Consider the following 13,755-nt stretch of genomic DNA (forward strand, 5'->3'; position numbering starts at 1 on the left):
TGCATGTTTTCCCCAAAAAATGATTCTGTAAATACGCTTCCTTCTTTTCACGCTGTTATTTAGGTTAGTGTTGTGGAGTAACTACAATGATGTTGATCCATCCTCAGATTTCTCCTACCAAAGCCATTAAACTCTATAACTGTTTTAAAGTCATTATTGGCCTCATAGTGAAATCCCTGACCGAATGCCTTCCTCTCCGGCAACTGAGTTAGGAAGGATGTCAGGATCATTGTAGTGACTGTGTATATTGATACACGATCCAGTGTAAGTAATAACTTCACCATGCTCAAAGGGATATTCAATGACTGCTACCAATAGGTGCCCTTCTTTGCGAGGCATTGGAAAACCTCACTGGTCTTTGTGGTTGAATCTGTGTTTGAAATTCACTGCTTGACTGAAGGACTTTACAGATAATCGTATGTGTGGGGTACAAAGATTAGGTACTCATTCAAAAATCGTGTTCAACACTATTATTGCACACAGTGAGTCCATGCAACTTATTATGTGACTTGTTAAGCACATTTTTACTCCTGAATTGATTGAAGGCTTGCCACAACAAAGGGGTTGAATACTTATTGACACAAGACATTTCAGCTTTTTATTTTTTATTAATTTGTAAAAAAAATCTAAACACATAATTCCACTTTGACATTGTGGGGTATTGTGTGTAGGCCAGTGACACAGAATCACAAAATGTGGAAAAAGTCTAGGGGTGTGAATACTTTCGGAAGGCACTGTATATATTTATGGAGACAAGCAGAAGAACCCTTTTTGGTTCTACTTAGCACCTGTTTTCTATGAGTGTATGCCGCAGGCTAATTTGGGGATTTTATTATTTCATCACTGTGGTTAATGCACGTCCTAAGGTAAACAACTAAACTGATATTATATACTAAATACAGTTTTATTCTTTGTTGTATGACCATCATTTTCCAGATATTTATGTCTTAAAGTGAACCGGTATTTGAATGGAGTACTACAATGGCAGCCCACAGGTGGAAAATTAGGGACCCTGAATAAAAACATGTTTTAAAACATAATTTGATAGCGAAGGACATATTCAACCCAACGAAGCAACTCCTCCGCCTGCTCGGGTCAGTTTTCATGGTTGAGACTACGTTTCTACTATTGCCTCTCTCTGCTTTCTGAGCACCTGCGCTTGCTAGCCCGCCCTCCTGCAAACATACTGCCTACTGAGACCCCCCCCCCCCCTTTTCTGCACTGTAGAGAACAGGTTTCCAGCACTTGCCAGAGCTGCTCGCAATGGACAGCGCTGTGAAGATGCAATGATCTCTTTCACGGCACGACCACTTGAATGAAATCACTGCTGACAAGCGGTCTTAACACAGAACCGAGAGAACGAGAAGGAGAGTGAGAGAGCAAGAGGGAAAGCGAGAGAGAAGGAGAGCTCTGTGGACTATCTTTGACACAAAGAAACAGGGTTTTGAACCTGCAAACCAAGGAGCTTCTGTCACATCTCTAGTTGCTCTACATCTAAAATAGCCAAGATGGAAGAAGATTTGGATGAGGGTCAGACTCAGAAAGGTAAGGAAAGAGAAAGAGTATTTTTTACATTTAAGTGGATGGATTGAGATTCCCTTTGAGTAAAATCTTCCCCTAATTTTGTCTGTCTGTCAGAGGACTATTTATTCAGAAAGGATTGGGTAAATAGTTGGTTAATACTCTGGGTATAAAAGAGCATCTGTTTTGGTTGTTCCTTTGTCCACTGAGTGTCTGCTTGACTGAAGTGTGTTTGTGTGTGTGTGTTGTCTGCTGTCGAGACAGTCAGAGAGTGGTGTGAACTGCTTCTATGAGCGTTGACTGTGAAAGCACAGGGACAATTGTCTTTGTTCACAGGCGTCTCGGTAAGGCTCTCGCATGCCTGTCGAGATGGCTCAGGGGAACATTGAAGGCAAGAGACCTCGAGCCAGCTATCCAGACTATCCACATGTCCAGCTATTGTATTTAAATCAAAGCTCTTTTATTATTTTAACAAACTCCCCCCCCAAAAAAAAAAAAAAAAAATCTGTATTTCATGCATGTCAGAATTTCTCTCTTGTTCATGTGCATGCAGGGTATGTTGTTTGCTTTGTGCAGAGGGGTTGCTATTTATAATGCAAACCCACCCCCTCCCACCAAACCAGTGTTTAAGTGTATGCTTGAGGGGTAAATAGCTGTGTACTGTATAAATACATTTATGTTTACCAGGCGCTGGCATTAGTTTGAATTTGCATTCCTCCATATTAATAAAATTGCTCACTGTATGAAAAAAGGATGCTATCATTCTCTGAGGTGTGTCTCCCCCCTTCACTCCTCCTTCCTTCCTTCCTTTTTTCCCTCCATCCCAAGTTCTGTGCACGTGACAGGGCTTCATACGTCTGTGCTTCTTTTCTTCCCTCCTCCCCGTCCCTCCCACCCTCCTTCTTCTCATCCCTGAAAACCAGTGAGCGCTTCACAGGCATGAGTGAGAGCTGAAACCGTTACCATGGCACTGGCCAAGTCTAGTCATTATCCCTGCAGCTACTCTCTGCTCTCTGTTCCGTTCCTGCAGATGACATTTTGGTACCCTGGCCAATCAGTTTACTCAGTGTCTGTGTGCACGTGAGTGTGTTTGTGTGTGTGAGTGTCATGGATGCTAGTTTACCTAGAAATACTTATTGCAAAGTGGCATACCTTTATTGTCTGGTAAGGTGTTAATACCATTAGCGGCTGCAATATGACATTGGCTCAGGAATTCTATTTTCACAGTATGGTTCATGCCTCTATAAGACTATAATGTCTCCAATCTGTGGGATGACTACCGGAAACTTCCTGATAGCAGTGTTGATTAAATACCGATCAGTCACCGTTACTAGGTGGGCACTCTATGTGAATTCTATATCCTTCAATCCAAATCTGTCACATCATACAGTTGGCACTCTCCCTCAATGTTCATCCATCTGAAAGAGACTAGCACCCAGGCTTTACATGCATGTCTGTAGTACACCACGTCCATTCATTTGGCTGAAGAAACCAGCCATAATTACTTAGCCAATCAAGCTTTCCACTACTGGTTCTGCGGCCCCACTGGCCCAAATGTGGCTAACTGGCACATATCTTCTCCATCAAATCTGGAAAGTTATACATAAAACACGGCACTAAAGCAGTTTGGCTGAGTGCTGCTCCACATTAACGTTCTTCTTTATTGCTTCCTCACTGAATCAACACACTGACTGATGAACTTCAGTAACCTGGTCCCAGACCTTTTTGTGCTGTATATCCAATGCCTATGGCCTTACGTCATGCTAAACCATGACAATGATCATAGGAGTTGGATACGGCACAAACAGGTCCAGGACCAGGTGTAACCGGTGTGAAATGCCTAGCTAGTTAGCGGTATGTGCTAGTGGTGTTCAACCGGTGATGTCACTCGCTCTGAGACCTTGAAGAAGTTGTTGCCCTTGCTCTGCAAGGGCCGTGGCTTTTGTGGAGCGATACGTAACAGAGCTTCGTGGGTGGCGGTTGTTGATGTGTTCAGAGGGGCCCTGGTTCGAGCCCAGCTTCGGCTAAAGAGAGGGACGGAAGCAACACTGTTACACATGCTAGAACTTCATCTAGGAACACTTAGCTAGATGTCTAGTGCTTGAAACAAGATGATTTGATGCTCCTGTTTGCAATTATGAGGTCCGAAAGCATGAATAATGTAAGTGCCAACGTAATAGGCTGGCCTACATGCTGCTACAGTATAGTATATGCAGTGTGTCTTGCCCACTAGAAAATAATGGAATTTTGGTTCTCGTATAATATTTGCAGTTTGGTTCCACCTTGTAAACCTAACCCCCCCAAACAGAAAAAGCATCCCCCCCAAACAGAAAAAGCAACAACCTCAAACAAACAGAAAATTGCTCCAAAACTGTCATGACATTTCAAGTACTGACACAAGGAAAATACATTTGACTATACACAGCTAGAGTAGCCATATTGAGGGGGACTTGGGTATGGTCTCACAGTATTATCCTCACAGTGTTTTATGTTGTACTTTTTTTTAATAACAGTAATAATCCACAGTGCAGCCATAAATAAACCTATTATTTGGCAAGCACCAAAACAACAATGAGTTATAACTATTTAATTAAAACCTGTTAGGGCTAGGGGGCAGTATTGACACGGCTGGATAAAAAACATACCCGATTTAATCTGGTTACCACTCCTACCCAGTAACTAGAATATGCATATACTTATTACATATGGATAGAAAACACCCTAAAGTTTCTAAAACTGTTTGAATGGTGTCTGTGAGTATAACAGAACTCAAATGGCAGGTCAAAACCTGAGAGATTCCTTTACAGGAAGTGGCCTGTCTGACCATTTCTTGAACTTCTTTTCCATCTCTATCTTTTACTAAGGATCTCTGCTCTAACGTGACACTTCCCACGTCGTCCATAGGCGCTCAGAGCCCGGGAAAAAACAGAATGTCGTCATTCCAGCCCCAGGCTGAAACACATTATCGCCTTTCTCAAGTGGCCGATCAAGGGACTCTGGGCTTATGCGCATGACCCGACCGCCCCCGCCTTTGTGATTTTTTCCTCTGTTTGCCGAAAAGGAGATTCCCTGTCGGAATATTATCGCTTTTCTACGAGAAAAATGGCGTAAAAATTGATTTTAAACAGCGGTTGACATGCTTCGAAGTACGGTAATGGAATATTTAGAATTTTATTGTCACGAATTGCCCCAATGCGCGCGACACTTCTTTACCATTTCGGATAGTGTCTGGAACGCACGAACAAAACGCCGCTATTCGGATATAACGATGGATTATTTTGGACCAAACCAACATTTGTTATTGAAGTAAACGTCCTGGGAGTGCATTCTGACGAAGACAACAAAAGGTAATCAAACTTTTATAATAGTAAATATGATTATGGTGAGTGCTAAACTTGCCGGGTGTCTAAATAGCGAGCCCGTGATGCCTGGGCTATGTACTTAGAATATTGCAAAATGTGCTTTCACCAAAAAGCTATTTTAAAATCGGACATATCGAGTGCATAGAGGAGTAATGTATCTATAATTCTTAAAATAATTGTTATGCTTTTTGTGAACGTTTATCGTGAGTAATTTAGTGAAATGTTAGCGAATTCCCCGGAAGTTTGCGGGGGGTATGCTAGTTCTGAACGTCACATGCTAATGTAAAAAGCTGGTTTTTGATATAAATATGAACTTGATTGAACAAAACATGCATGTATTGTATAACATAATGTCCTAGGGTTGTCATCTGATGAAGATCATCAAAGGTGAGTGCTGCATTTAGCTGTCTTCTGGGTTTTGGTGACATTATATGCTGGCTTGAAAAATGGGTGTCTGATTATTTCTGGCTTGGTACTCTGCTGACATAATCTAATGTTTTTCTTTCGTTGTAAAGCCTTTTTGAAATCGGACAGTGTGGTTAGATTAACGAGAGTCTTGTCTTTAAATAGCTGTAAAATAGTCATATGTTTGAGAAATTGAAGTAATAGGATTTTTAAGATTTTGAAAATCGCGCCACAGGCTGCAAGTGGCTGTTACGTAGGTGGGACGCCAGCGTCCCACCTAGCCCATAGAGGATAATAATGATTAATACACTACATATTATCTAATAATGATCTATAAACTACCTATAAAACTACAACCCCTTATAAAGGGAAGATTGGGCCTTATTCTTATATTACGAGTTCTAAGTCTTGGATGAGACAATTATTCACATGACCACTGCAAATTGTACTAAGTTGGTACTACATGAAAATAACAGCATGGTCACCTTGCTGTTATGAAAGACTGGCTTAAGAGCACATGACAGCGGAGATTTAAAACCCTCCTGGGAGGAAGGACAATTAATGACTTGGAGTCCCTGCCTTGAGGGCCTCTCAAATGGCTTTATGATGCCTACATTTAATGTTCAATGTTTTTTTGTGTTTTCTTAGATGACAAATTAATTTCCGTTTTACATTCTTTGGAGTTGTGGAGATTATTTTACATTGTTGAAAACAATGAATGGGAACACTGCTACTGTAGCGTTGATTTTAGTCTGAACTGAAGTCGTTGATCTTTCACTAGTCATGCCACCTAGCTTTTACCATGCTTTTTTCCCCCACTTATATATACAGTGTTGTTATGTGCTCTGTGCTGTAACCAGAAATCTGAGCAAACTCTCAGGAAGAAGCGTCATTAAACAGTTATGCTTTTATTTCAAATCAAATCAAATCAAATGTATTTTTATATAGCCCTTCGTACATCAGCTGATATTCTCAAAGTGCTGTACAGAAACCCAGCCTAAAACCCCAAACAGCAAGCAGTAGTCTATGTGACCTTACCTATCATTTTGGGGTGTCTGGTCACAATCTGACCCCCCACCTCAGAGAACCCTGAGTCCATGATGTATTTAAGAGAACAATCACTTGTAAGTGCACTTTCTCTGGGGTCATTCCTCCATCAACTGTCACCTTCTATGAGGTCACCTGTTATATGTGAACCAGAGCTCTATAGGTCATCTGTAGCCCTTTCCTGGCATTAGGGGCACCATGGACTAGCCAGGGGGCTAACATGAGAGAAGAGCAAATGTAATGCACCTACTGTACGTAACATGACATCTAATGGTTTTCAGACACAACGTAACTGTACATGCATTGTAAAAGGGCGTATTTTATACCTCTCAGTACTGCTTTGTAAATCCTCAAAATAACAATAAACACCCACAAATAGTTTGAATCACATACTTTTTTTTTTACCATTAACAAAGGGTTACAAGGTCTATTTTAAGGGACTTTCAATTGTCATGTGACAGGAATTGATCATCTTAGTGTTGATCTTCTGTTATATTGCTACTGATATTACAGATCTAGTTTAGCTTTCTAATGGAAGAGGGGTACTTCTTAATAATAATGTCAATTACAGAGTTATAGATTGGGCCTTACAATTATTTTAGGGTTCAAGAAACTGATAAAATATTGGAAAATATTGTATTATGGGATCTCTATGGTCCTCCTCCTCAGACTGCAAATCTCAGATTGTGAGTCAGATGCACAAGCTGCTCTCTTCATCTGTTAGCCAAATGTAGCGCTTCATGCCGCGTGCCACAAGTCACCAACAACAACAGCGGACAATCCTAATTCCCCAAAATAAAATGGCTTAATCAAAACGAATGTGTTATGTCAAAACATTAAATGAAGTCATAATCATCTGTCCTAGCTTGATACCGAGGAATCAATTCCACTTTAGGTAGCAATTATAATGACATACTGCTGTGACCGCTCCAGCTCTGAATGAAAGGAAAAATGTAGTAAGGCCCACCTGTTAAGACTACCTGAGCCAAGGGAAGGAATTAGTTCTCCTTCTGTTCAACTCGGTTGATCAAGTTTTATTGCCAATGTGTGATAATGTGCTCAGGAGTCAAGGCTCAATAGAGGGAAAATTCCACGGCAAATAGAAATTCTTGGAACCTATCAGATCTGTCCTAAAACATTAATTGAAGTAGAAAAGCTATATCATTCAGGTATTGTATTGCTGTAGTATATTACATTTAAACTAATGAAATGTGTAATCTGGAACCATTATCACACATCATATGCTCTATTGTCCCCTATAAACTGGACATTTGTGTTATAATGCAGCATTGCACATTTTGAGGCCCTCTATCATGGGCTGTGATATTTCATGCTTTGATACATGGTTTTCCCTCTCCCAAAATCTTGAACTGATTATCCATGGAGTTAATCTTCTCACACAGTGAATTCTGGCTTTCTCCACTGACAGCTGACCTGCTCTTCCACTTCCATTGTTTTGGACTCCAGCTGCATCCTTCCATCCTATGGTGGTCAAGGGAATTCCAGCAATTGTTCCCAAATGTTCCCCAAAATGTTGTCAGTTATTAGGTGAGAGTGGGGTTAGGAGTCATCTTTTACATTCAGCATCACTCCGCCAAGGGAAATATGATACACTATCTAACAAAGATATCTACATACAGCACCAGTCAAAAGTTTGGACACACCTACTCATTCAAGGGTTTTTCTTTATATTTACTATTTTCTACATTGTAGAATAATGAAATAGCACATATGGAATCATTAAGTAACCAAAAAATGGTTAAACAAATCAGAATATATTTTATATTTGAGATTCTTGAAAGTAGCCACCCTTTGCCTTGATGACAGCTTTGCACACTCTTGGCATTCTCTCAACCAGCTTCACCTGGAATGGTTTTCGAACAGTCTTGAATGAGTTCCCACATATGTTGAGCACTTCTGAGGCTGGTAACTCTAATGAACTTATCCTCTGCAACAGAGGTACTCTGGGTCATCCCTTCCTGTTGCCATCCTCATGAGAGCCAGTTTCATCATACCGCTTGATGGTTTTGTGGCTGCACTTGACTGACCTTTGTGTCTTAAAGTAATGATGGACTGTCGTTTCTCTTTGGTTATTTGAGATGTTCTTGCCATAATATGGACTTATTTGCTGTTTTACCAAATAGGGCTATCTTGTGTATACAACCTCGACCTTGTCACAACACAACTGATTGGCTTAAACGCATTAAGAAGGAAATCATTTCCACAAATTACCTTTTAACAAGGCACACCTGTTAATTGAAATGCATTCGAGGTGACTACCTCATGAAGCTGGTTGAGAGAATGCCAAGAGTGTGCAAAGCTGTCATCAAGGCAAAGGTTGGCTACTTTGAAGAATCTTCTATTTTGACTTGTATAACAATTTTTTGGTTACTACATGATTAAATGTGTATTATTTCATAGTTTTGATGTCTTCACTATTGTTCTACAATGTAAAAATAGTCAAAATAAAGAAAAACCCTTGAATGAATAGGTGTGTCCAAACTTTTGACTGGTCCTATATATTTCAGAATGTTATGTAAACACAATTCGACACAATCACTTTTTGTCTTTCAATCATTTTAAGCATTTTAATCTTTTCAACACAGGTTTAACACCTAACAAACACTTTGTACTTTTTGTTTACAATTTTAACATATGCCACTTACACCAAGGCAAACATTTTGACTATTAGCCCACACAGCGACAAGAATGCACTTTCATGTTAGGTTTAGGATCTCATACTGAAGCTTTTAGAGATCTTTAAATTATCTACTTTGGTTTAGATACAAGCAGCATGAAACCTCTAACCCAATAAATGTATTTGACTTGGTTAAAATCAGTTTTTCAGACCTAACTTGCTTACCACTTTTCTATGTGGTTTCTTTCTTCACAGACTCCATGAAATGATTACTTCTTGACTGATATTTGGCCAAATTATACACTGCTCAAAAAAATAAAGGGAACACTTAAACAACACAATGTAACTCCAAGTCAGTCACACTTCTGTGAAATCAAACTGTCCACTTAGGAAGCAACACTGATTGACAATAAATTTCACATGCTGTTGTGCAAATGGAATAGACAACAGGTGGAAATTATAGGCAATTAGCAAGACACCCCCAATAAAGGAGTGGTTCTGCAGGTGGGGACCACAGACCACTTTTCAGTTCCTATGCTCCTGGCTGATGTTTTGGTCACTTTTGAATGCTGGCGGCGCTTTCACTCTAGTGGTAGCATGAGATGGAGTCTACAACCCACACAAGTGGCTCAGGCAGTGCAGCTCATCCAGGATGGCACATCAATGCGAGCTGTGGCAAGAAGGTTTGCTGTGTCTGTCAGCGTAGTGTCCAGAGCATGGAGGCGCTACCAGGAGACAGGCCAGTACACCAGGAGACGTGGAGGAGGCCGTAGGAGGGCAACAACCCAGCATCAGGACCGCTACCTCCGCCTTTGTGCAAGGAGGAGCAGGAGAAGCACTGCCAGAGCCCTGCAAAATGACCTCCAGCAGGCCACAAATGTGCATGTGTCTGCTCAAACAGTCAGAAACCGACTCCATGAGGGTGGTATGAGGGTCCGAAGTCCACAGGTGGGGGTTGGGCTTACAGCCCAACACCGTGCAGGACGTTTGGCATTTGCCAGAGAACACCAAGATTGGCAAATTCGCCACTGGTGCCCTGTGCTCTTCACAGATGAAAGCAAGTTCACACTGAGCACGTGACAGACGTGACAGAGTCTGGAGACGCCGTGGAGAACGTTCTGCTGCCTGCAACATCCTCCAGCATGACCGGTTTGGCGGTGGGTCAGTCATAGTGTGGGGTGGCATTTCTTTGGGGGGCCGCACAGCCCTCCATGTGCTCGCCAGTGGTAGCCTGACTGCCATTAGGTACCGAGATGAGATCCTCAGACCCCTTGTGAGACCATATGCTGGTGCGGTTGGCCCTGGGTTCCTCCTAATGCAAGACAATGCTAGACCTCATGTGGCTGGAGTGTGTCAGCAGTTCCTGCAAGAGGAAGGCATTGATGCTATGGACTGGCCCACCCGTTCCCCAGACCTGAATCCAATTGAGCACATCTGGGACATCATGTCTCGCTCCATCCACCAACGCCACGTTGGACTTCAGACTGTCCAGGAGTTGGCAGATGCTTTAGTCCAGGTCTGGGAGGTGATCCCTCAGGAGACCATCCGCCACCTCATCAGGAGCATGCCCAGGCGTTGTAGGGAGGTCATACAGGCACGTGGAGGCCACACACACTACTGAGCCTCATTTTGACTTGTTTTAAGGACATTACATCAAAGTTGGATCAGCCTGTAGTGTGGTTTTCCACTTTAATTTTGAGTGTGACTTCAAATCCCGACCTCCATGGGTTGATAAATTGGATTTCCATTGATTATTTTTGTGTGATTTTGTTGTCAGCACATTCAACTATGTAAAGAAAAAAGTATTTAATAAGATTATTTCTTTCATTCAGATCTAGGATGTGTTGTTTAAGTGTTCCCTTTATTTTTTGGAGCAGTATATATTTTGTATATTGTTTCCTATAAAGGGTGCCTCAACTGACCCCTATGGCTCAACTTACCCCACTCTCCCCTAGTGGCCAACGTCTGAGGGTTTTCTCATTGTTCTCACAATAATGTCCAGCAGGTGCACAAAAAACACGACAACATATTTCAATAACTTTTCGGTCGGGAATGTCTTATCTTTTATCGAAAGTTATATGATTTTATATGATGTGATCATATTAACAGAAATATGAATTGAGCATCTAAAAACTTAATATTAATGGTAAATCTTATAATTTTGGACTGAACTTAAAATCACACATTGGAGACAACTGCACGAAACCTGCTTGCATGGTTAAATATTTCACCACCATTACAGAAGCATGTACATCGGTTGGGGGCTTGATTAATTCAGTCCCTTTCAAAACCAATGTTTGGGCTTTCAGACCTGACCTGGGCCTGTACTGTACTTCACCCCAGAGGGTTATCTGTGTAATGAGTCTCATTCACCCACTGTCCTAGGGAATTTGTTGACACACAGTAACTGGGTCACAGCTCTGAAGTACCCTGTCTATTCTCAGATTTTGCACCGTGGTTGACATGGCAACCATACTGGTTGATTAAACTTGTGCAGAGTAATAAGGGGCGTGGAGAGCTCTGAAAACCTGCTTGCTCCAGGCAGGGGAAGAGGCCGAACGAACGGTATAGGGAAAGCGAGCGTCAGCATCAAGACACGTACTCTTCCGACATTCACAGACTAAAACATCCAACCATACCCCCCCACTGCTTAGCGTAAGTCTCCAGGCTTCCAGATCTAGTGAAAAATAAATGTGCAAATGTACTTTATGTACACCACAAGCCACTCCAACCGCACTCATTTGCTTTCTCTCATGTATTCTCTTTCCTTCTCTCTCAAGATCTCCCTCTGTCTCCCCCCTCACCTCTTCATCATCAAACTTTCCATCATCAATGTTTTATGAGAGGTGACTATTATATGATGGCAACCTCAGCCATTTATATGAGTCATGGGTTGCTGAGGTTTGTGCATGTGTGCACGTTTGTGTGCTTATGTGCATTTGTGTGTGTGTGTCTGTGTACCCCTTTTGCCTGTCGGACATGATGCAGACAGATGGGAGAGAGGTGGGAATGGGGAGGGGGCATGGGAGGGGGGTGTCCTTTCTCTTTGTATTAGAGAGAGACGCCTTCTGTTGATTGGACTGGAGAGACAGGTCACGACCAAATTACAGGCTTACACTTTTGAAGAGGGGCTTTTTGTGCGGGGGACAATTGATCCTTCTCTAAGCCCGCCCCCCTTGGTTACTGTTGCAACATCAGACAACATTTCTCTCTGAAACACAATTCCTCATTAAAACTACTAGAGAAAACCCCTCTTCAATGATCTCAAATTGTGGTTGTATTACACAGTGAAATTAAACACGGACTACCCCTTGCTAATCAGAAGATTCTTGGGTATGTTGTGGTGGACTGTTATTACAATTGCACTGTAAGCATACAGTCAAAGCTATTAACCACTTTGGAGCTAATTTGCTCTCAAATCGTATCCTGATGTTGACAGCAGATGAGAGTTGTATTCATAATATAAACTCAGCAAAACAAGAAACGTCCCTTTTTCAGGACCCTGTCGTTCAAGGATAATTTGTAAAAATCTAAATAATTTCACAGATATTCATTTGTAAAGGGTTTAAACACAGTTTCCCATTCTTGTTCAATGAACCATGAACAATAAATGAACATGCACCTGTGGAAAGGTCGTTAAGACACTAACAGCTTACAGACGGTAGTCAATTAAGGTCACAGTTATGAAAACTTAGGACACTAAAGAGGCCTTTCTTTTGAATCTGAAAAACACCAAAAGAAAGATGCCCAGTGTCCCTGCTCATCTGACCTGTTCACTGGACGTGCTACCTGTCCCAGACCTGTTGTCCCAGACCTGCTGGAACCCTGACCTATTCACCGGACGTGCTACCTGTCCCAGACCTGCTGTTTTCAACTCTCTAGAGACAGCAGGAGCGGTAGAGATACTCTCAAAGATCGGCTATGAAAAAGCCAACTGACACTTACTCTTGTGTTATTGACTTGTTGCACCCTCGACAACTACTATGATTATTATTATTTGACAATGCTGGTCATTTATGAACATTTGAACATCTAGGCCATGTGCTGTTATAATCTCCACCCGGCACAGCCAGAAGAGGACTGGCCACCCCTCATAGCCTGGTTCCTCTCTAGGTTTCTTCCTAGGTTTTTGCCTTTCTAGGGAGTTTTTCCTAGCCACCGTGCTTCTACACCTGCATTGCTTGCTGTTTGGGGTTTTAGGCTGGGTTTCTGTACAGCACTTTGAGATATCAACTGATGTAAGAAGGGCTATATAAATACATTTGATTTGATTTGATTTGAATGTGCCTTAGGCATGCTGCAAGGAGGCATGAGGACTGCAGATGTGGCCAGGGAAATAAATTGCAATGTTCGTACTGTGAGACGCCTAAGACAGCGCTACAGGGAGACAGGTCCGACAGCTTATCGTCCTCGCAGTGGCAGACCACGTGTAACAACACCTGCACAGGATCGGTACATCCGAACATCACACCTGTGGGACAGGTACAGGATGGCAACAACAACTGCCCGAGTTACACCAGGAACACACAATCCCTCCATCAGTGCTCAGACTGTCCACAATAGGCTGAGAGAGGCTGGACTGAGGGCTTGTAGGTCTGTTGTAAGGCAGTTCCTCACCAGACATCACCGGCAACAACGTCGCCTATGGGCACAAACCCACCGTCGCTGGACCAGACAGGACTGGCAAAAAGTGCTCTTCACTGACGAGTCACGGTTTTGTCTCACCAGGGGTGATGGTCGGATTCGCATTTATCGTGAAAGGAATGAGCTTTACACCGAGGC

The 13,755-nt window shown here is 42.2% G+C and overlaps 1 protein-coding gene across 1 annotated transcript in view; it reads left to right on the forward strand.

Annotated features, from left to right (window-relative positions):
- Window positions 1-1,284: 1,284 nt before the first annotated feature.
- dmb (Proteolipid protein DM beta) overlaps window positions 1,285-13,755 on the forward strand; it is a 35,993-nt gene continuing 23,522 nt past the window's right edge. Inside the window, 1 exon segment of the mRNA NM_001173936.1 lies at window positions 1,285-1,545. Coding sequence (NP_001167407.1) covers window positions 1,509-1,545 — 37 coding nt within the window. The 5' untranslated portion in view covers window positions 1,285-1,508.

The sequence above is a fragment of the Salmo salar genome, chromosome ssa09 (genome assembly GCF_905237065.1).
Source record: "Salmo salar chromosome ssa09, Ssal_v3.1, whole genome shotgun sequence".
Lineage (NCBI taxonomy): Eukaryota > Metazoa > Chordata > Actinopteri > Salmoniformes > Salmonidae > Salmo > Salmo salar.